At 41.5% G+C, this 24,414-nt stretch overlaps 1 protein-coding gene across 5 annotated transcripts in view; it reads left to right on the plus strand.

Moving 5' to 3' along the window:
* The window catches only part of FGD4 (FYVE, RhoGEF and PH domain containing 4), a 597,812-nt gene that overhangs the window by 535,959 nt on the left and 37,439 nt on the right, over nt 1-24,414 (plus strand). For all 5 annotated transcript variants that reach the window (XM_085652397.1, XM_085652400.1, XM_085652401.1 and 2 more), the window contains exons 12-16: nt 414-444; nt 6,968-7,063; nt 10,261-10,386; nt 19,256-19,399; nt 21,426-21,566. In XM_085652397.1, coding sequence (XP_085508523.1) covers nt 414-444; nt 6,968-7,063; nt 10,261-10,386; nt 19,256-19,399; nt 21,426-21,566 — 538 coding nt within the window. The remainder of the gene's footprint in view (nt 1-413; nt 445-6,967; nt 7,064-10,260; nt 10,387-19,255; nt 19,400-21,425; nt 21,567-24,414) is intronic.

Consider the following 24,414-nt stretch of genomic DNA (forward strand, 5'->3'; position numbering starts at 1 on the left):
AACCAAAATATAATATGCAATAGACCAGATGAGTGCATTCAAATCTGTAAAGGAGCATTAACACTGTATCTGATAAGAGGATATTATATAAGGGTAACATGCACTTTAGATATCGGTTTAAACAAAATACTTATTTAGCTATTGAACCAGGCCCCTTCTCATGGGATTTTTGTTTTTTTCCCTTTGGTGAATACTGTGAGCTGGTGGTAAGTAAAGGGATTTATATGAAATATGGAATTTGGTCAATTTGCAGTTGCCTCGTGTTTAATTCATTTTCATAGTTGAAATGGCATTTCATGAGGTTTCCATATTGGATTCAGTTGTACCTGTATGTCTAAATAGCAAAAGCACTATTATAAAATGCATATTTATTCACTTTGCCATTTGATTTTCGCTCTTCTGTTTCCTGTTAGTACCAAGCACGACAAAGAAGAATGGATTAAGGTAAATTAATGCACATCACTTGAGCTTTTTCTGCAAAGAGATGTTTATCTGAATGTGACCAAGTGAAATGTGGAATATGTTGGAGATCCAGCTCTTTTTGTTTAAGTGGGCATCCATTGTGCAGAGCATGACCAAAATATGTCTTTACATTAAATGTTCTTTACAGAGATATTCTGAGCTTTTCATCATACAACAAGAATTTGGAAATCTGGTTACCATCTTACTTTAATTGAGTGTGGCAAACAATTTCCATCAGCCATGGAGAACTAGTCGAAAAGTTACATTATGTATGTCAAAGCGTTGAAGCTCTCTCTGCCATATGCAGGGAAAACCTTGGGGTCACTGGCCGCCGGTGCAGAAGTTAGTGTCAAGGCCATGCACTCGTGAGTGCTCGTCACTCGCACAATATGTTTATGAATGTGACTCATACAAAGTGAACCCAGCTACAATGCAATGGAGCATAGTACAATGGATTAGTAGGGCATGGGTCCTGCAGGGCATATAGGCTGAGGAGAGCAGGCAGGGAGGTTCAGTTGCAGAGATTGTAATCTAGAATGGGTAGGAGGGGATTGCCATATGGGGCAGGTGGGAAGGGAGTGGGAATAATGTTTTGAGGGGGTGTGGCATGTCAGCTTTAGAAATGGAGAAGGTCGGGAGAATGTGAGGAAGAAGAAGAGGGAGAGGGTCAGAGGGAGCTAACGCTCTCTTCAGAGAGTCTGGTAACGGGGTGGCTATACTGGTTGCAAACACCGTTTTCACTGTATCAGGAGTTGAAAAGGTGTGGTGGACTGGGGCGGAGCCCCATGGCCTCTTGAAGTGCAAAATAAAGGCAGGCGTATGGTTTTCGCCTTCCTTCATTTACTGTGTCCGGTCTGCGAAGCTCCTGCTGCGCATCTCGCACATTTTTACTCATGGCCTTACCTTGATGGCCAGGTATGGTGGGTGCCTAAGTAGACTTCCTTGTAGGCAGTACACACAGGTCTTGAACATGATACAGAGGAGGCAGTGCTCTGTGGATTCCTGTGATTGTCTTCCTCGGCAGACATTTAATAAAAAGGACTACTGCTGCATGTGGGACACTCAAAGGAATTAGGATTAGCAGAAAGGTAAGGAAATGAGGCAAGTGTTCTTGTTCCGGCAGTGCCAAGATCACCCTTCTGCCCTTTGTCAAATTACATTTTGATATGGCGAGAGACACAAAATTGCCCTAGATCTCTTATCGGAAAGCATTACACTCTGGATAGGTAGGCCAAGGATGCCTCTGTGTTAGATTTGTTAAAATAGATTCAGTTTAGAGGGTCTATATAGTGTTATGAAATCTTAACATCTATTTTTAACCAAACGGTCATCACCAGAGTAAAACATAAGTCTCATAATTCGTGCCTTCTGTCATTAGGGTTGTTTTTAACAGCACAACTGATTGAACAGGCCTATTGTTTCCATTCCTACCTGCAATGGGCTCTGGGTCTGCCTCGTTCAACCTCTGGCTTTTTTATAACCAGCTTCTTCCAGGCATTGGCTTGTGAATTTGTCAGTTACTACTTGGCTCATCCCAGAGGCGTGTTGCTCTTTCAACTAATCCTGTTGACTGTTTGGGTGTATCCTTCCACCTCCAATGGAGGTCCTACATTTCAATGCATGAGGGGCTCTTTGACATCTCAATGTATTTCCCTCGGGTTGCCAATTGCTGTTAACACATGAACACTTGTGGTGCATGCCGGTCTTTGCAAGTGTTAGCACATTAAATTCTAATTTATTGACTTTTCCCATGTTAGTTTTTAAATGATTTTATGGGGAAACACTTGCATCTCAGGCTTTAAGACTGATATTAAAATGACATGATGACTCTACAGAATGGTAGATCATTGTTGTAGCCCAACACATACAGCATAACCCATGTCGATAAAGATAATAATGTTGCTACATCACGTGGCATAAAAGGTTATAACATGATTAAAGTGATTGCGATGGATTTGAACTATCTGAATTCTGTGCTAGGATAGTTGCCCAACAGAGAATTTTTGTAAAGGTTCTCCTTGTGTGGTATCTTGGAATTTATCTGTACACTTAGAATATAATTATTCTGCTAGCAATGATTATGTTTAACTGGAGATAAGCACTACAGATATGCTGTCTTTTAATGCTGCAAATAAGATGTTACTACTCATTTTTTTCAAACTGCAAGGATGAAAGGCGAAGTCAGCCCTGCTGAGCTTACAACCTAGGATCTGCATATTTCTAATCGATTTGCGCAGTGATTGCTTTGTTCATAGAGCTGTCTTGGACAAGGTTTTGATAGTTGTCTCGATTGCGATGAAGCTATGTTTAAGTTGGACGATATAACCTACACTAAAGTCAGGGAAATATTTGACTATTATGTGTCATTAACCACAGTTCAATAATAAATCTTTATGATGTGGGTAGTAAATACAGAGCTGTGTAAGTGGGAATTCATGTCCTGCTATTTCTGCCTCTGTGCGGCTATTAGAAGAGTGTGTGACTTGGCACGTGTAGGACTTTTGAGTTGTGTCCCACAAGTATCAAAGGACACATACACCGAATGCCCTTGCTTTGCGATGTTCTTTTTATTTACATTTATTTTACTTGTGGAATTTGTCAGGGTAACTTCATTTGATGCCACGTCGTGAAGCTGTCGTTATTAGCAAATGCAAGACCAATGCAAAGTTATTACAAAAAAAACAGACAAGACAACCAGACTAATTCAGAAGCTGTTTACGTCATTGAGTGCTTTGTCCTCACATACCTAAGACACGTTCCCCCATTTTACTGGTCAGACGGACCCTGAATTGTCGGCCTTCATCTCTTTTTGTGCACACTAACCACAGGCACTTGGCTGAACTAAGGGGTGCTGTGAAAGCTCCCACCTCAGCCCATCCACTGCGTCATATAAAGTCATCTGATGGGGAGTCCTCGTGCATGCTGTGTACACGGAAACACCCAAAGCAACCAGGTCCCTCGCCTTTACTCATGTTATGAGAAGTTGGCCTGGTATATGCTGTCCATTAGTTAAAGTGGGCACATTGCACCAGTCCAAACGACCATTATTGATGATTAGGTTAAAGACAACCTTTATTGAAAGCTATCCTAGTGGTAGCAATGGAGAGCAGCCTTCAGGCTAAGTCTTGAAGGAATGTAAGGCAGCTTGGTTTACCAGATTATAACCTCCTGAATGACCAAATGAAAGGAGACCCACACAAGGAATATATACAATATATGTATTTATTACTAAACACTCTCTACTAACCTCTTTATGAAATTAGAGAACAAGGCACACAATATTAAAGCACTAGAACGACAGTAAATAGCACGATACACAGTGGGCTCCAGGGGGAGACCAAACCATATACTAAGAAAGTGGTATAACAACCACAACTTGACTATACACAGTGCCTAGAGCACGTAGAATCGCTGGGACCCCAAGGAACCACCCAAGGTAGTGAAACAGGGGACCCACGGAGGACGCGTGCAGTGTGAGAACTCAGGCGCAAGCTCCGTACAACTCCATGGGAAAGTCATGGTTGGAATTTTAAAGATTAAGGACACGTAGGAGAGGACTTCAAGCAAACCCTTTGGAACATAGAAGGTTCTAAGGCCAGCACCCTTGAGAGTACCGAGGTACCCGTGTTACCTATCCCAGGAGAGCCGGGTGCATAGGGGTCAAATGGTGTCGGAAACACTCGTTGATTTCAATGGCGTGATGCGAAGAAGTGCTGCTTCCGGGAAGATGAGCAGTGTTCTGTGTGATCCAAGCCTGGATCGGAGCTGAGAAGAACATGAAAGCAGAGGGGACAGAGTCTGGGTCACTTGGCAGTGACCAGAGGCACGATAGACGAATGCCCACCGATGTCGGGTGTTTCAGGTGACAAGAGGTGAAGCTCGACTCTGCAGCCACGGGGACCAGGAGACGTTGACGATGACCAAAGTCTGCAGGTGAGCTGTCTCACGAAGGATGTCGAGTGCGGGGGGGGGGGGGGCGGTAAGTGTCCGGATTGAACACCAACAAGCCTTGGCAACTGCAACCCACGCGGTTAGAGGAAAGATGCTTTGGTGAGGACCAACAAGGTCCTGGGGACTCTCCAAGCGATGGAGAGCAGGGCACATCTGGAGCGACCAGGAAAGCCCACTTAAAGTTAAAGTTCCTTTCTCAGGGACCCACAGGTCGACGGACCAGGGATCGCGAAGGGACCTTGAGCTGAATCACAAAATACCAGCCCACTCGTGGAGTGTAGGCCGGAAAGCTTCAGTGGAAATACTGCTCGGGGTCTGGACTACAAGTAGCCCATAGTACAGCCTCAGGGATCGCCAAAAAGCATCTGCTGCTGCAAACGGACACAGTGCACAGGGGTACGGGTCCACCTCCTTTGCTGAAGAAATCTTCGGAGTCCTCAGTAGCTCGGGAGATACAAACCGGTCAGATGCGTTTAAGGTGACTCCCTTGCAGGGGAGTAACTCCTTTAATCCAAGGGAGATTCTTCAGTCATCCAACGTAGTGTAGATAGTCGAAGTACTTGGTTTCTGTAGCAGAGTTTCGTCCAGGTAAATCTAAAATCCTGTAGTCAGGGGTTCTTACTTTATACCCAAGGAAGGGGTGGGACAAACTCTGGGGACCTACCTATGGGAGGGTCAGGACAGAGGGGTGGCTACACCCATGTCCTTTGTCCAGTTTCGCGCCAGATCAGGAGCAAATGGCTCCTGCAACCTGTTTGAGCTGGACTATGCACAGGGACACCAAATGTGCCCCCAGTGCAGGCATCAAAACCCTCTGAGTGCACCCACCCAGCCCCAATACACTAAAGCCTGTCTGGGAGGTGGTCATACCTCCCTGTAACAGGAAACCTATTGTCCAGCCTTCCCCTGCCGGAGTTTCATCCAGCAGCAGGAGGGCAGACTCGTGTCTGTGACTGGCAGCATCCATTTTGTGATGCCGGGTTCTGTTAAGCTGGTACCGGGTGTACAGATGTTGTCATATCTCTCCCTCTAGGAGGGTGGAATCATACCTCCTACACCATTTACTGGTGTGGAGGTATGATTCCAAGGTGTTTGACACCAAACACGACATGTTTCCATGCAGCCGTTTTAAAGTTAGCATTTACGGCGAGGTTATAATACACTTAAGAGTATATGGTTGGCTGCATCACAAACAACCCCGGAATAGAGGTTCCGAAGGCTGCAGAGGGGCTCTGCTCATGCAGGTGCACCCTCTCACATAAAACCCAGCACCCTTCCTTCAGGATTGATAAGGCCTGCCATATGGGTGACTGATAGGTTTATATGTGCAGTGATATGGAGTAGATATAGTGCATGCACCACCTTACACAGGCTGCTGTAGCAGACCTGTTGTGTCATTTTGAATGGTCTCCCAGGGGTGGCATAATACATGCATACATACATAATACAGCCCCTGAGAGGCCTCTGGGGTACCTATGCCCTAGTTGCATAGTATACCATATACTAGGGACTTATAAGGGTAACCCAGAATCCAATCTAGAGTGTACCTAAGGTACATGCAATCAATTTAGGGAGAAAGCAGATAGACTGGGGTCCCGATTAGCAGGATCCCTGTCAAACTAAGTCGAAAACCAGCAAAACACCCAGAAAAAGGTGGGGGTAACCATGCAGTCAGATTCCACGTTCCTACACTACTTATCCAGTTGTAGATCCTCTTGCATGCTGTGCTGTTTGTCAGTATCTCCACTTAAAACCTAATTTGTTTCACTTCCAAAACGACCATTATGATGGGTTTCTGCTCACAACCAATGCCTTGTGTCGTTTTACCTGGCACTCGTGGTTCGGTCCCATGGAATCTGCCACAGTAAATATTCTACAATAAACCACATCACATGTAGAGTTCTTTATTGCATAGAAACCCACTGTGTGACAGCTGTTTAACCCAGCTCCCCACTGACGTTGTTTTATCCAGTGCTTAATTTAAAAAATAAATAAATAAGTGCAGGAGCCCGCTGTATTTCAAGAAGCGCACCACCGCCGCTACCTAGTCGTGATTTCACCTCATACCTCTTTCCTCCACCATGTCTACAGTGAGTGTCCCCTTATCTTACTCTTGCAGGTTCTGTTTCATTCTTGCTTTCAGTCTTCATCTCTGTTTTCCTGTGTTTAACTTCGCCCTGCCTATCCCTTTTTCTGCCTTTCTCTCTATTGTTCTGTGTCAAAATCTATAGTAGAAAAATCAGTCCGTCCCGAAAAATTAGGGCCTTTGGAACCACCAATTCAAAGTAAGCACAGGTTTCGTCAAATCTTCTAACTCCTCTTGCCTCAATTAAGAACTATGTGCAACTGAGACTATGCACTGGTCTTCAATGGGCCGAAGAGCGAATACCTAAGAGTGTATATATTATGCCCAGAGTTACACTGTGGCTATCATCGCCTTAATTTTGTAATAATGGGAGACACAGGTGGGCATTAATCATCAGGATTCATCCATAAGATTGCAGTATTCCTTTCATTTCAATGTCTCCTGCCTTAAGACAATATTCTTTTTTAGGCTTTTCAGATGACGATAGAATCTTTTCAGCAAAGGAATGAAACCTTTAAAACCGCTGCCACAAAGGAATGTGAAGATCCGCCTCCTGAGATTTCTGTGAGTTACTCATTATTAATTGATGCTCTATTACTCTTACTCTAGATGTCACTCTATTTTATGACTGATAGCCATAGACTGTTCCTGGGTACATGTAAAACAAACCTGCCAAAGTACAAGAACCTGAGTGTCTTACTCTTAGCGTTGTGGGTTTAAACAGGACCCGTGCACAAAAGCTTCCATTTTAGAAAATCATGTTTAAACTTGACGTCTTTTTTAGATGGTGACTTTTAACATGCCTTGCATGTACGTGATAGCGTACTCAGAAAGCGTTCTGCTGGCAACGCACATTTCTCCATAAGCGATTTCTCATGACACTACATCATGTTCAAGGATAAAGTACACTGAGCACCCTTCCTTTGTATTCTATTGTCCTTTTGGAGACAGCTCTGATGAGACAGATAATAATATTGGCAAAGGACCTCAGACACAGTGGGAACGGAATGGGTTTTGATTTTATAAACAGCTCCTGAGCTTTGGCTCGTCAGAGGAGCACTTCCATGGATAATTCTGGACGTTCATCTGTGACTGATTGCCAGCTGTGCTGACTTCCATCACTATCCTGAAAAGGATGGTGGCCTGTTCTACACCAAATCACCAGATTGGCTTCTGGATACATCACTCAAACAGGTAAATGGGGAGTTAAGCTGCTCCACGAGATCTTGAAGAATGCACTTCTTGCTACACTCTTTAGGATAGAGTCCGTGTTAGGTAGGACTGTCATTATGATATGTATTCATATAATCACTGCAACATTATAATGGTTAAATTTGACATCTTCTTCACCATTCCTATAATGCTGGTAACAATGCTTTGTTTCCTTCTACTTATAATTGCAGCTCATGTATTTTAACCAAGAATCTAATTGCTTCAGTAAATGTTTGAAATCTTAATTTGCAATTTTTTGTATCTCTCTTTGGGTGTGCCTATGGTAACTATGATAGGGTAGATCTGTTTCCAGATTTTCCTTGAGGGAGTCGGAGTGGTTATGTCCTAAGGTTGCAGACCCCATCCAGTACCCTGTTACGTTAAGGGGTCCTGATGGCACACTGTGAGTTAGCCAGGAATTGGGCCAACATATTCTGATGATGAGCATGGACCAAGTCCCCACATTTTGACGCCTATGTTGTTGAAAATCACAGTCTTACTTGATTAGAATGAACCATACAACATTAGGAGGAACCTCTATGGTGTTTGATTTATAACATGCTGAAGGAATATATATGTTTATTTCTTTATTTATTATTGGGTTTGTTATGCAGTTAACCTAGATTTGTTAGGGGGAAAAATGTCTTTCTGAAGTTTAAAAAAACCAAATTTGTTTCCCAAAAAGGGATTCCCTGTTAGTTTATCGTAAGAATGTTTTTTCATTGCTTTTTCATGAACCAATTAAAATCACATGGGAACAATTCCAAACTTTAGTGCAGAGGGACACAACACAGAGTTTGCTACATTGAGCTTTCACTGGCTGCCATCCTTCTCTACTGAAGAGGTGCTGTGTGGTGTTGCGGTCTGCCTTGGGAATGAATAGGTCGTAATGACGGAGGGTTGCTGAGTACAGGTTTCTACAGGTCCCTCCACCCAGACAGATCATGAGGCGTATTTTTGCCACAAAATAAATACTACGTGTTCAGAATCAACCGTATGTATATTTTTTCCCATTGCTCACGCAATAGGTGTGCATTCATAATTTATATTTCACTTTATTATAGGTACTGCACGGAGTGGTACACAAAGGGCTGGTCCCTTTGTTGTCCTGAAGAAGAGGTTTAGGGGATACCTTGAAACATGTTGACACAATACTAGGGATTGTAATTACATAAGTTACTTTTCCGTTTTATTAACCCCTTTTTATCTTTTCCAACTAGGAGCAGGAATAAAACATTAGCTCACTAGTTGGGTAATTTTTAAACATCACTTACACCACTCCCCTTACACTGCACTACACATATCCTCACAAAGTAAGTGCTCCTACGTAACTCCGCAAGTCGCAGCACGCCCCAAGCAGTAGATGTTTGGGATGGCCCCAATGATAAAGCAAGTCACCTAGGGGCAACCCTGGGTGAGCGAGGGAACTCAAGAAAATATTTTTTTCTTTTCTACCAGTACAGGTGGTCTTTCACCCAATTGGTGAATCCCCCATTTTTCTTGGCTAGGTTCTTTTGATCCTTCATCTACGGATTCTTTTTACTGTACTCTGATCACACAGGAGGGTGATCATAGATTGATATCAGAGGTGCTACAACACAGCTCATCTTCCTTCTTCACCAATTGAAAAGGTGCAAACTGACATATAGCCCACTGAGAGCCTGAGTGCAGTGGCGTGATGCCTCCATGGGTAATATTACCCACCCAAGTCCCAGTTTCACCCAGAAAAAACAAATGTGTTTCTTTGCACATTTTCTTCCTACACAAACAGGATGAAAATATGCGTGAAACGGATCTGGAATCAGGAGCCACCTGTGGTTTTGGACCAGTAATCGTAGGTCTGACATGTTATTACCCATTTTGGGCCTAGAAATTTGGAATGGCTGGTAATTTGGATGGAGATACCATCTGAATTCAGTAACCTGGGTACGGTATCTCCTCCTCCTCCTGTTACCGGTTAACTTTGAATTTGGACATTAATGAGTTAACGGCTGTGAGAATATTTGTTTTACAGAGGAATCTGAGATACTTTTTGCACTTTGAGAGTAAATCATGGTAAATGCCAAAGATGCACAACAAAAAACCTGGACTTTTCACAACAGCGTTATAAGACTAGGTGTTAAAAGAGCAATCTGAGGATAGCAAAAAGATACATTTGCTTCACCTTAGCCAGTCATCTCCTTGTCTTGTTTCCTTGTGTCAAGACAGTCTCCAAGAGTAAAATTTAACCCATTCTATTCATAAGATGGAATCAAGGCTTTAGGAATCACTTAGCAACTCCCACTTATGATTCCTCTTAAATATGACCCATTCTTTGTATTTGTTTTTTTTTTTTTGTTCAGTGCTATTCTTAAACTGATGACATGGTGCTTTATTGGGTGCCATCAGTGGATTGCCCTTTTTTTTATATACAGTTCTTAATGCTCACACACAATTGAAATAATAATTTTCCCTAAAAATGTTATGTTGCTGGTGTTCTAGACAGAAATTTTATATTATTGGAGTCTTAGAATTATTTTCCGTAACAGATATGTATTGTTATGTTTTAGAGAGCTGAGCTTGGAAAGAGGGCTCCACGATGGGTGCGGGACCATGAAGTGACCATGTGTAAGGAATGCCAAGAGCCTTTTAATGCGCTGACACGAAGGAGACATCATTGTCGAGCTTGTGGGAAAGTAAGTTTAATTCAGATTGGCAAGTTTACCCTAATTACTGTCCTCTGCACAAGGACGAAGGAACTATAGTATAATCCACTTAAATAAAACACAAACAGTGGTTATGCTAAGCATTTAGAAACCTTTACTTTGCTCCAACTTTAGGCCTGTTACCAGCTGTCACTAAAATCAGGCAAAACTGCCTTGCACGTTAGCTCTTGGATCTTGAGATGTGAGACCTTCTTGATGTTTTCAGGTGGGCTTTCACCCGAGGATAGGAATGGAAACCTCTTTGGTCACCTTGCTAGATAACTTAGAAGGGGTTAAATGGGGGCCTCACTTTAGGCCTAATATTCCTTTCCAACACCTGTAATACAGTATAATGGATCACACCATTTTAAAACATTGTCTGATGGCATTCAACCTGTAATGGGTCTTTGGTTTCTTCCTCCCTGTCAGGCCACAAACAGTCTTTTGTGAGTTCTCCCTTTTAATACAAGAGATCACACGTACAGTTGCCAAGACCCCTATTTGTTTCCCATCCTTTTCAAATATTACAGGCAACTTTTTCAGGATTATTAAATCTTGTGTTGCTGAAACTATCCTTTGCTAATGAAACTCAGCTGATCCTGCTCATTAACTGCCCTCATCTGAGGTACAGAACACTCTCCCAGCCTGTTTCTCAGCTATCTAGGCCTGGATGAGCAGAAATTCTTGAAGCTCAAAATCAGCACTGATTCTGGACCAGGGCAGTCTGTGGAATTCTGCTTTCTGCTCATTGAAACAGGTCCTATTGCCAAGGTTGATGGTCATGGGTTCTATTTACATACAGAGCTTAAACTAAAAGATGAGCTTAATTCTGTTGCAGCATCTTTAGTCTTTCAGATGGAGCTGTTAATAATGACCCCTTTCATTTGTGCCCCAGCACCCGTGAGCCCTGGTAGTAGGAGTGGCAATCCTCTCAAGCATTGATCGGTCCAACATTTACTCCTTGGGCCTTTCTGTGTGCTTGATCCAGAAGTTGCAGGGTGCAAGGACATAACAAGCAGATTTCTGAAGCTGACAGAAACTTCCATTGCTTGCAACATATTCAATTCAAGGATCTCTGTTCTTCCTTGCGCACTGTCTCATCTAGGGATGCATCCAGACATATCCATGCCTGACATTCCCACCATGTTAACCAGTGTTTTTCCACTCAGGTTTCTCATCCCTTCTCTCTGTCCCACATTTTAAACATACACATCTGGGTGGCAGGCTGACAGTTATGGAAGCAGCTGCTGATTGTGATTCTCCTGGTGGCTAACCACTCTACTATCTGCAAGGCCGTCCTACTTCATCTTGTCTGTTAGCATGGACCTCCCAGGGCCACTCATATAGGGTAGACTGTCCTTTACTCATTTCTCTTAGGGCTTTTAAGTCCTGGCATGAAGATTGAGGTGAACACTGTACTGACAACTCACTCACTGACTCACTTGCCAAAAAGCACTGAAGGTAGGTCTGGTAATGCTGTGGTAAAGCCGAAAGCAGAATCTTGACATAAAATAATATAGTGTATACTCTACATCACTAATAGTGTGCTAAAGTGTAAGCAATGGTAACAAAATGATACACTACTCAATATATACACCAAAGCAGGCTGTGAGAAGTGTTTACACAGATTCCTAGGCGATGCAAGTGTAGAAAAGCTGTAAACAGTATATTCTTTCTCATTTTTAATGTGTGAACATTGAAAAGACATTTTGGTACCTTCTGGCTTCAGTATGGTACATGGCTATTAAATACACATACTGTATGTAAACTATGAATGTTAAACAGTAGTTTTGCAAAACCATATAAAAACACTCGGTATATGATAACAGAATTTGATATTACACTCTGTGTTTTTGTTAAAAAATGATATATCTGAAGTGCATGCTTAATAGCAACCACCTACTCGAACAGTGAAGCATTCAAATGAAGTCTAACTCATTGAAAAAATAGTTATTTGTTTACTTATTTATTGCACACAGTCAAAAAGTTCCTCACGCCTGTCTCCTGCTTATTTTTTCCACTGACTACATTTAACCATAGAAGCACAGCTGGTTGCAGAGAAAAGTTCTTGAGTCAGTCTTCGTTGAATGAAAATCCCCAAAAATCCGGTGGGATTGAAATCGTTTTTTGATTGGAAGGCTACATTGATGTTAAATTTAACTGATAGCTCATATAGTGCTGTTTTAGTGTTCATTTAATGTGGTTATTAGTTGTTTAGCAGTATTAATACTGTGAGGACATAAAGCAGCTCCCCCAAATTCACTGAATTTACTCAAGTTTCCGTAGACAACGCCAATGAGCTCCCCCTAGTTTGTTTGCCCTGCCCATATACTAAACTCTAGACTTGAGATGGTTCCCTTTATTATGGAGAGTATGCATTCCTTCCTGGATTTAGGAATTGGTACTTTGTGAGATTAAAAGAAAATCCCTCTAAAAAAAGAGAAATTAAACACTGAAGACCTGAGTATTTTGTGTCCTATTTCTTTGCTCCCATATGTGGCAACATTTTGAGAGAGCGTGGTCACAAATGGAACTGCAACAGTATGTGGAATATAATCACCTCTTGGATGAATCCCATGCTGGATTTTGCCCAGAGCTAGGGTTGGGGCTAGTGGCTTCCTCCGTGGCAAACAATCTGACTGTTGCAAAACAAAAGGGATTCAAAGGCAGTTGTGTTTTCTTTCAGTCTCCTTTGATACCATCGATCACCACGTCCACTTCCATCTGCTATGTGAAGTGGGGTTTGGGATTATGGCCTTTTCTTGTTTTTATCCTTCCGGGTTGTTCACTGGCAAGTGTTTCAACTGAGGCTTCATAGTTCGGAGCCCAACGTGCTAAAATGTTACATTCTTTCTCTGATTCGATTCAACCTGAGGCCTCTGGCAACTCTGTTTCATGGGCTTCAAGTTACTCCCTATATTTATGTATATGACACACAATCAGTGGTTAACCTTAGCGAAAAGCAACACTTAGAGACAGACTTCAAAGAGCACTGAATACTTCAATGGGATGGATGGGTATGAACGTCTTAAAACTGAGCCCATTCAAGTCGAAGATTATCCTGGTGTTCTCAAAAAACAATCTCTGGAAAGTCGCTCTGTGGCCTGCATCCTCACGGCTGCCCTGCAGGTGGTCCGTTATCCAGTCATCCTAATTGACTAATTTGGACTTTAATGCCCAGTTTTGTGTGGTAATAAAAGCTTTACATTGCAGTCTCCATATTTCAAAACCTATATTTCCCTGTCTGTCTTTCTCTCAGAGGATCATAGCGGGGAATATTTTGTTTTGCAGTCCAGATTGGACTTCTGCCATGAAATCTGCCTGGGGCTTCCCAAGAAGATAGTGAATTAACTACAAATAATTCAGAATCCCACTGTGAGGCTCATTTTCAATCTACAGAAGTCTGGGAGCTCTTCATCATATCTGTCAAGATAAGCTGGTTGTCTGTTTTATAAGCAATACTAATGGTTAAAAAGAGCTAAAACAATAACAATCCCTATTTACTGAATAAGGAATTTGTAAAGGATGTCCCCATCCAGATCTGTGATCTCAACCGTTGACCCTACTCGCCATCCCCAAAGCAAAACCAAGAAGTTTGATGGAAGATCTTTCAGGTTTGCCGCTTCAGAACTCTGAAGCAGTAGTCCGCTATGTATATTAAGTAGGTTTAGGAAAAGTAAAAAACACGTTCTGGCAAGGTCCTTAGGCCTGTGGTCTATTGAGTAATCCGTCCTGCAATCCTAATCGAAACTAGACAGTGTCCTCTGGGTAGCACCAAGAGACTCAGAGAGAGAGAATGTAACACTTTATAAATGTACCTAACTAAAGAAAGAAACTGTGTGAACTTGGCAGAACCTGTACTGGTTTTCTATAATACACCAAGCACCCAGAAATAGATTGATACATAAACTACATGTTAGCAATACAATTACCAAAAGAAGCATTGGTGCATATTATGGGATAACTAGACAATATTTAGCTGGTAAAAAATAACGTACAGGATGCACCCTTGACAATAAAAAGCTCAGTATTTTTCTTGGCCACATTGCAGAGCCTCTGTGTACTTTGAAATACAATAGCAAACAGTGTGCTTCCTTCACAAATATGATTTAAAAAAACGTGGCAGTGCAAATCACTAGGACAGTTGTCACAGTTTCACAACTGGTTGCCCTATGAGCAACCAACACCAGGTGAGTAGACGACAGTTGTGAAATTTCAATGTCCTTTACCTTGCAACTAAAAGACCTCTGTTTATGCAATGTTCATTTTGAGTACTCCATAAACACTTTTTACATACTGGCTTTGAGCATAGAAAGACTTGGTACCTCATCTGCCAGACCTACACCTTTCTTTGATGCCACTGCTTATTCTGCTAATCAGTAGGCCATATAATTTAGGAAGGTAGGACTTGAGTGACATTTTGTCCCAGATTGCATCAAGTGTATTGCACCCCTGTAACATAACGCTATATGTGTAGCTCATTGAAGGTTAGCATTGCTTGGGTATCTTACAGTGCTACAAGATGTGATTACGTCACATCTTTGCACTCCGGCATCTTATTGTAACAGGCCCTAGTCAGCAGCGGACTCGACTACGGAAACGCCCTCTACGCCGGAACCCTGTCCAAGCTCATCAGCAGACTACAGAGAATCCAGAATCCCTCCGCACGCCTGATCCTCGACGTCCCGCGCCGCGACCACATCACCCCCCCACCTGACGAACCTGCACTGGCTCCCCATCGACAAAAGAATCTCCTTCAAGCTCCTGATCCACGCACACAACGCACTCCACAAAACCGGCCCAGCCTATCTCTACAGTCGACTCTCCTTCTACGTACCCAACAGGAAACTCCGCTCCGCTGACCACACCCTGGCCACGGTCCCACGCATCCGGAGAACCACTTCCGGAGGCAGATCCTTCTCCCATCGCGCCGCCAACATCTGGAACACCCTCCCCCTCGACAAACCGAAGACCTGCTGACTTTCAGGAGACAACTCAAGACCTTGCTCTTCGACCAGTAACAGCACCCCCCTTTACCTCCCCAGCGCTTTGAGACCCTACCGGGTGTGTAGTGCGCTTTACAAATTATGTGATTGATTGATTGATTGATTGATTGATTGATTTCTGAGCGGTGTTGAAAAGGGACGTTCATCCATTTCACATCACAAATGGCCTGCAGCTATCAACATTTAAACTTTGGCTTGTTGTGTTATTTTTCCATTGAGAAACATTTAACATAGGCAGCCATTTTCCTCAGTATGTTAATTTTCAATGAAGGTGTTGCATGTTTGTAGTGTGCCTTCAAATGAATGTTTTCTTGCACTATATATGCGGTTGCTAATTAGCAATGTGGGGAAACCTTCTGTTGTAGCATCACAGGTTGCTGCTTGTCTGCATGATGTCAGCAGAACAATCCAGCTCCATACAAAACAACCACTCAGCCCACCAAACACACCTATAAGGAATGGTGTAATCACACAGGGCAGTAAAACTACAAGAAGGCCAGACACTGACAGTGCTAAGATTAGTTTCTAACCAAGAGTCTAACACTCACATTTCAGAAATTCTTTTGTGTAAGTGTACTATGTATGAAACTATCATGGGTTTACGTTGTAAATTCTGTTCTCACGTGATCTTAACAAAATAGGATTTAACTATGTTTTTCTCTCATCCAATACATTCTCTATTTGAATGTATGCAAAGCTTATTCTGAAAGCTGCTGAAATTACAGCTGCGTTTTTAAAGTGAAATTCCTTCTTAAATTGTTTAGCATTAAATCTGTGAATATTCTTTTATGAAAGGCTGTCTTTTCCTGAAACTCTTTATTTGCTTTATATGCCATAGGACATGTCTTACTCTGTTTTTATTCCGTCATCGTAATTCAGAGGTGTGGAAGGAGTCCAAGAGGGGGATCATCAGCAAGTTTAGTTTTTCAGTAAAGCCCCTTAACCTCACTATGTCAATGTGCTATAAAGTAAAGCAAACTTTTAGTGGCAACTTTTTCTTTAGATTAGAATAAGAATTGCTTACCTACATCATGATCGTGTAATGTCAGTAACCGTGAATCAAAACCTCTTTAGTTTTTTATATTGCACTTTGTTATGGGAAGCTAATGGACTGATTTGTAATCTGTAAGGGTTTGCAAAACTGAACAGAAAATATTTTGAACTGAGCACTATTTCAGCAGGTGCTGAAAAATCATGACAGCGTATGTATCAGTTGCACATCACGACCCCTTTCCATGGGCACTATGAGTTGAGAATATCTATCAAGTTAAAGAAATGCTGGTCAGTGACTCTGGTAGCGGTTGAGAGAATTCTATTCATGGAATGGTGCTCCACATTCTCTCCTTTGATTCACTACTGAGAAAGAAGAAATACCTGCTTCTCTGCTTTACTTTTCCCATTGGATGATTCCTTCCTGCTGTGATGGACAGGACTCTTGGAATTTGTGAGGGTGTTATAAGTTGTATAAATTCTGCATCAACACCCAATGGTATGTTAACATGTATAATGTTCTATAAAGTCTGAATTCACACCCAGTAGTAATGATACCATGTATAATCTTAGATGCATTATGCATTGTAAAGATCCCATGGGACAAATTAGGATTGGAAAACCAAAAGTAAAGTTTATTCTTCCACGAATAAATGTACCCCTCTAGCTGGTTTTGCTCTCTCTTTTATCGATATTGGTCATTTATCCAGGTATGTTTCTTCACAACACTGCGTAATTATTACAACATAACATTCTTTACAGTATCTTTATTTCTTCAAATCAAAAGTGAGTTCTCCATGAAATATTTTCTAGGGTTTACTCCCAATACACACAGCAGACATCATAGAGTAGGTCTCCTTTGGCCTTATTTGCAGATAATATCCATTTCTTTATATATCGGTTGGCTAGAGGTTCCTGTTAAAAATGAGGAGTAATTAACACCAGGTCCTTTATACTGCAGCCTGTCTCTCTTCCCGGTTAAACCCACTTGCCTTTAACAAATAAAGGGGAATTAACAACGGGTTCTCCATATTATAGCCTGTCTACTTGCTCTCGACTAAATCCCCCCATCCAACCTCCTCCCCCTCCCCCCCCCATACTCTGAGAAAACCACTCCCCTTCCCAAGGAGTTCTTCACTTTGCTGGGAAAAGTAAGCAGTGTTTCTGCTTCCCTTCCTTCCACTTTCATACGTTAGATGCTTCGCCTGGTCCCCCTCCTTATAAAAAGACCCGTTCCCCCTCCTTCTAAGGTGCTTGCGAGTCTCCCCTCTGCAGGAGTTTGTATTGGTGCTCCCCCTTCTGAAAATGCAAAACAGACCCTGTTTTCCATATGTAAACAGTTCCCACCAAGTTTTTGTAGTAAAATGCTCTTATATTTATGTAAGGCTCTGCTATGTGTGTTATTGTGCTAAAGACAGAGACATCGTATGCAAATTGATGAGATTGTTTACACCCACAAGGTGTAACCCTACCAGTCATGGAGCCCACCTGTATGTCATTAGGATCTTGGACAGTGGTTGACTCTGTTACAATTCCAGGACCCCTTGTAGGATGTCCCCAGGAACTTAGATGTTTACATTACCCATACCCAGAAGTTACTTTACCATATATAATGTTAAATCCATTCAGAATTCACACTCAGTGGTAATAATACCGGGTTTTGAGCAGCTGACAAGTTCATTGTTGCTTCATAATATCTCTGTTTCAAGTTGAACATTATCAAAAGTATGCATTTTTAGCTGCATGTTTTCCATACTGTCTACAAGATATGGTGGAAAGAGATCTGGAAAACAACATTTGTTTTGTAACTGATGTTTGCGTGCTTTCCCAGATAATTTTGGGGAATTATTAGCAAATTTGGATTATGTGGAAAAGTAAAATGTATAGGTGGAACCCCTAATCAATCTTCAATCACATTAGAACAACAGTTTAAACATTCTGGGCCTTATGTAGGTGGGCTTGCATTTACCACTTCATAAATACCGAATCATACCGATTCGTTATTTATGAAGTGGTAAATGCTATGTAGGTAATTGGTCGGTAAATATTACCGATTCGGAATAATTCGGTAATTACCGAGTTGGTATTTACCGAATCGGTAATGAGGCATACCTTCCCATTGATGGGAAGGTATGCCTCATTACCGAATCGGTAAATACCGATTCGGTAATGGGGGAGCACATGCAAGGGTGGCAGGGTGTCACATTGACACCCTGTTGCACCCCTGATTCGGCCATGTGTGCACATGTGGCACACATACATGCCCTGAGGGCATGTGTGTCTGCCACATTGCACACATCTACGGGCAAAATAATGCATTTACACACATATTCGTCATTTACCACCAACTATTAGTTGGTGGTAAATAACGAATCCCCACACACACCACACAGTCCCCCTACATCTGATTTCTGTATTCGGAATTTACCGAAGCGGTAAAATTACCGAATCGGTAATTTTACCGATTCGGTAATTTTACCGAATCGGTAAATTCCGAATACAGAAATTCTCCCCCTACATACCAAAAGCCAAAATACCGGTCGGTAACGGTATAATTACCGAAAATCGGCCGTTAACGACCGGTATTTGGCTACCTACATGAGGCCCTCTGTGATCCTTTTCCTTTTGGTATCTGCTGTGTGTGGCAGACATCTGAGACAACTGCCTCCAGAGTAGTATGTTCTAGAGATTTGCAAACTCACTTTGTTACAGCTTAGAGAAACTTTAACCTGCCAGAGACAACTCAGCAGTGCAGTGAGCAATGTCACACTCACTCATTAGGGCAACAAAAACAAGCAATGATATGTTGTAATTTGTCTTCCATAAATCTGAATTTTTCACCTCGTATTTTTGTTTTATTTAAGGTTGTTTGTTGGAAATGTTCGGATTACAAGGCTGCACTTGAATACGACGGCAATAAAATATGCAAAGTTTGCAAAGATTGCCATAATTTCTTAACTACTGGCTCCATGGGCAATGAAGAAAAGAAAAAGAAGGGCTATCTAGTGGTAAGAGAATCTATTACAAGCAATATTGCAAATCACTTATTGCAGTAATACTGAATGCATCAGTATCCAATATCGGTACCAGAGAAATACAGCTTTGACAGATTTAGATTTGAGCTTTTCTAATGATGGCAGATATACATCTGTTTCTATGTTTCAATGGTTTATGGGTACCTGAGATTGCATCCTGCACTCCACCCAAACTGCAGTCTTTAGACTTAATCACCTTCATACAAATACTGTTGATTTTTAACATTGATTTGTGGTGCAAAGTCCACTGCAAATATTACATATCTAATGCTTTCATATAAAAAAAAGGCTGTTAATAGCTTTTTTGTCTCATTCTCTTGGTTCGCCTGGGCCTAGATACATCAAGAAAATTATAGCGAATAGCATAGTAGTCAGACCAGTCATCTTGAACACGGTTATATATGGGATTATGGTCTGTTTTAGAGATTACTAGGTCCAGCATAGCATCCTAAATATTCATGGGAAGTTTATAGAGTGCAATAGGTTATTTTTCTTGAAAGAAATATTTCATTTGAGTGATGTGAGTATTTGTACGTTTAGTTCATGAAATACTGAAATCTTTATAGGAATTTATGCTTACATACCAATTGGTGCTGCTGTTCGTTCTTCTCTTAAGTTTCACGAGGCAGTACTGAGTCCCCATCTAACTCTATAGCAACGAAAAGGACCTGAGAAACTATTATGTCATGTTGTGTGTATGTTTCTTCATGGGACACAAAACATCCAATGGGAACAGTCCTTTTGAACTCAGGTTTTGTGCCAATATGGATCGAATTTATTGTGTCACTTGTAGTATTATTAGACCAATCCAACAATACTTTATTCGTCCGTCAAACTGCATTAATAAAGTCCAACAATCAGCAGAAATGGATTTTGCAGTGAAAGGTTTTTGCTTTTTTAGGGTTGTATTAACTCTTACCTCTGGTACTCTTCGTTACTAAACAAAATTTAGTGACGTGAACATTTGCAAATTTCTTATTTCTGGTCTTTGTTTCAAAGTAGATTGTTAATGGCACTTCTTATCAAAAGAACATCAAGCTTGAAACACCCACATTAAGGTATCTGAGGAAATGTTGTGTCATATTGTTGACATTTATTAGTGCAATTCCTTGTTTGAGTTGTTTTAAACCCATTCATCGAATCCCACTTCGACATCCTTTTCTTCTGCCTGAGGACTCTGCAGGCAATTCTCCTGCAGTTTTTCTCTCTCTCACTCACACCCTCCCTCAAACCCTCTGTCTCTCACTCACGGATACATTGTGCACTGTGCATTTCATGGTTGCCTGGTGACTCCCTCATTTCATTTTAGGGCAGGTGTTCTGAGAGTTGCAAGATGCAGGTGTTTAAGAGAGATGACGAATCCCAGGGGCTGAGCCCTGTCATTGCTTTGACTGAGGGAGGAATGATGTCAGGGCTTGTTCTTACCCTGCTTGCACTAATGTCATGCCCAGTTTGCCTCCCTAGGTCCAATGCAGACTGTCTTTCAAATGAGACATTCAGTTAGGAGCCAATATCCCATGGTCATTGGTTTATAATCTGCCACATCTCCTTTATGCTAGAATCTCTTGGCTTGCCAAGAGGGGACAGTACAAGATAGCCGAGTCAGAGTAATAAAGTGAAAGGTTACCTCTGTTTATAAGTGACAGTCTTCCAAGAGACAACACGGATGGTATCAGAGTTACTGCAGGTGAGTTATTGCTTTATGTTGTTGTGTTGAATTAAGTCCTTTTTGAATTTTTGATAGAGAAAAGCAAATGTTTCTTTTGGGTTATGCCTAACGTTGGGAGCCAAAAACAGATGAGTATTTTGCCTCCTGGTTACATTTCTGTTTTCTCTTCATCGTAAAGTGCAATCATGTAGCATATGTTATTTTATAATGAAACCTTAAAATCGTATTGGATGAGAAATTTGAGCATACTTCATGCCATGTGTCCAATTCTCTGTCTTGTGCAGGTGTGCCGTGTCTGCTCTTAAGAGGCTTTACTTTTTTTCTCCATAGGTTGAGGCAGCTGAAATCTCCAAAAATAGCATAATTTGTGGCTTTCTTCAATATAATGAGAAATCTAAGCCGTGGCAGAAAGTGTGGTGTGTTATTCCTGAACACGACTCCCTCGTACTGTACTTGTACGGTGCCCAACAGGTAAGGCAGCAGATGTTGCCATCACAGAAATAAAAAAAAAACATGTTCCTGATACACATGATTAGATTAGATTTTTACAATACTTTTAGGACATTTTAAGAGGTCAAGAAGTAATATGTCTGAGCAACCTTAGTAATTAAAGACTATTCTTCAACTTAAGCCCTACAATGTTTATGGTTAGTTCACCACCACCACCCCTGAAGCTGGTTATGCAAACAGATAACTCTCCCAAAGAGCAGCATGATAATGTTTATTCACTGGTTAAACTCACAACCCAAAGTACTAGAATGAACTATTAATGCCACTACTCAGTGTAACATGACATTGTGCAAAAACTGTATATATTGGAAGAGAACAAGCAGAGGGATTCGAGCTGAATGGTTAGCTCGTAGGCTGTGTCTCTTCTAAACTGGATCAGTAAGATCCTGGTTGTCTGAATGTCACTAATCTTTGTAGTAAAGGGCAGATGTATTTCCATAAAACGTACTATATTATCTCTGAATGAATAAAGATCGTTTAATTTGGACTTCAAGACTGAGCAAGAAAGCCAATGTGTAAGAAAGTTAGTGTCACTGTCTATCAAGCCTTCTGAAACCGCTTGTAGAATCCCTTGCACCAAATTGAAGACCAATACAAATGTCACACCTCTAAAGGTGATTCCTCAGAAGTTGTCAAAACACTTGACCATTCAGATACCTCTGGCTGCCCTATGCCACATTGACATGCCACCATCAATCTGCTCTTCCTTCACAACCATCACTCCTGGCACCTAACCTATGCCACAATCTTCTCTCTGGCAACTTCATCCTTGCTCGGTGCACACATATTCAGCTTCCTGGAGCTGTGAAACAGACAGCCCTATTAAACAGAATATTTGCACAGCATTGAGCGTACCACTCATGTAAGATAAGTGAAAAGCTTGTATCTATCCAAAAGTAATAATACATCTAGAGGAAAAACACTTATTTTCTAGACACCACCAAGTCTAGCTTGATGATCTTTTACGGTATTTTTAAAAGTTCTCTACCAGTCATCACACAAATACTTTCTTCCCATGTCACCAGTCACTTTCCAACATGTTTCATATAACTGAATTCAACATTCTCCTCAACATTCAGCAACTAAACATTTTCAAATTAGTAATAATTGAAGAACACATGTTGGATAAAAAAATCCCAAACCATGGGATTCTCCAAGAAATATGTAACCATTTAAAGAAGCAAAGAGGAATAAAGAGAGGTGTGAGAGACTTTAAGACAATGTTACTGAAGGTCAGTGAGAGGGCGGTATATACTGAGAAAGAGTAGATGATAGAGAGACAGATTATGCCAGAATAAAGTGTATAGGAGAAAGGAAAAGAAGAGAGACAGGAGAAGAAGATTGCAAGAGAAATAAACATTGAGAAGGGGATATGGAAAACATTGAGAAGGGACTTGTTTCAATTCTCTCTTTGGAGAAAAATGAGGCCGGGTAAATAACACTTGGGCAAAGATCGAAACCAAGAAATTGGGATGTCAATATTGAAAGGAGAGAAATAGAATCCAGAAAACAGGTGAACATGGGAAAGAATTAAATTTGATAATAACGATGGGGCCCAGGTTATGGAACGAATGAGGGAGACAAAGCGTAATAGAAAACAATGAGGTCTGAGGATAAGGAAGAAAAGGGAGAGGGTGTTAGGCTCAGTGAAAGGAGCAGAGGAGGATTTCCAGAGGAAGGTAGAAGAATAAAGAGAGAGCTCTAAGTGATGAAGAGGTATTTTGAAGAGGGAGATGAAGACAAAGGAAGGAGGGGCCAACAACATTTTACAGAAACTGATGATAAGAGAAATAGAGGCTAAGATAGCGGGATGTTTGGGAGGACTAAGAGAGCAACTGAGCCAAAGATAGAAAGAAAGAAAGGGAGATAGAGTGAGTGAGAGGAAACAAAGTGGGATGAGGAACAAGAGTGAGATTGAAACAGAAGAGAAAAAAAGAACATCATTACTAAAATCAGTAAAATCTCATCATTGAATGTATTTGCAATTCTGGGATGTTAATTAAACAGAGTTGCAAATAAAAATATAGAAAAATAACATAAAATGATGGCTCAAAAATGGATAGCACTTGAGGCAGCATATATGACCAGAGCTTGTGTAGGTGGCCAGACGGTGGAGCGGCATGCTGACTGGGAGAGGGCACCAGCACCCCGCTCCACTTCTGAGATGCACCAGTTTTCTTGTTTGTCCAGGTATGAACAGGATTTGGGGTAGAGCGGGGTTGTGAAATAGTTGCCGTAGAAGGGGACAATGTGGTATTCTGCATGGCTCTTGACTTCACAGCCTTATCTCAAAAATCCCATGTTGAGTGGAGCTAAGTAAGTGCCTCTTTGGACTTGAACTGAGAAGTTTTTTCCGAGCCTTGAGCTCAAAAAGTGTCTTGTCAACTGAAAGGTGTGATTCCCACCCAAAAGAAAAAGAAGCAAAGGAGGCCTTTAATTGTTGTAAGGAGCAGTTAAAGAGGGGAATTTATCTTTCCTTTGTGCACATTAAAAACTAGTGCTTATTTAAAGGCTTATCATGTTGCTGTTTGCTGAGGAATTGTGCCTTTTTCACTAAAAAAGGCATCCTGGTCGGACCCAGGATGGGTAAAACACTAGGGAGTGCAATAGATAATGTTCGAGGCATATGATCTGCAGATTGTACACTTTTGCATAGATCGCCATCTGGTGTTGGGCTCGGATGTTTGCATGTTGTCTTCAAAGAAGTGTTATAGTCACGAGATCGGTGACTCCTCCTTCGGTTGACAGTGCTCATGGGCATTGGCTCCATCGTCAGATCGTTTTTTTCTGCCATCGTGTTCAGATGGGA

Source organism: Triturus cristatus, chromosome 4_1 (genome assembly GCF_964204655.1).
Source record: "Triturus cristatus chromosome 4_1, aTriCri1.1, whole genome shotgun sequence".
Taxonomy (NCBI): domain Eukaryota; kingdom Metazoa; phylum Chordata; class Amphibia; order Caudata; family Salamandridae; genus Triturus; species Triturus cristatus.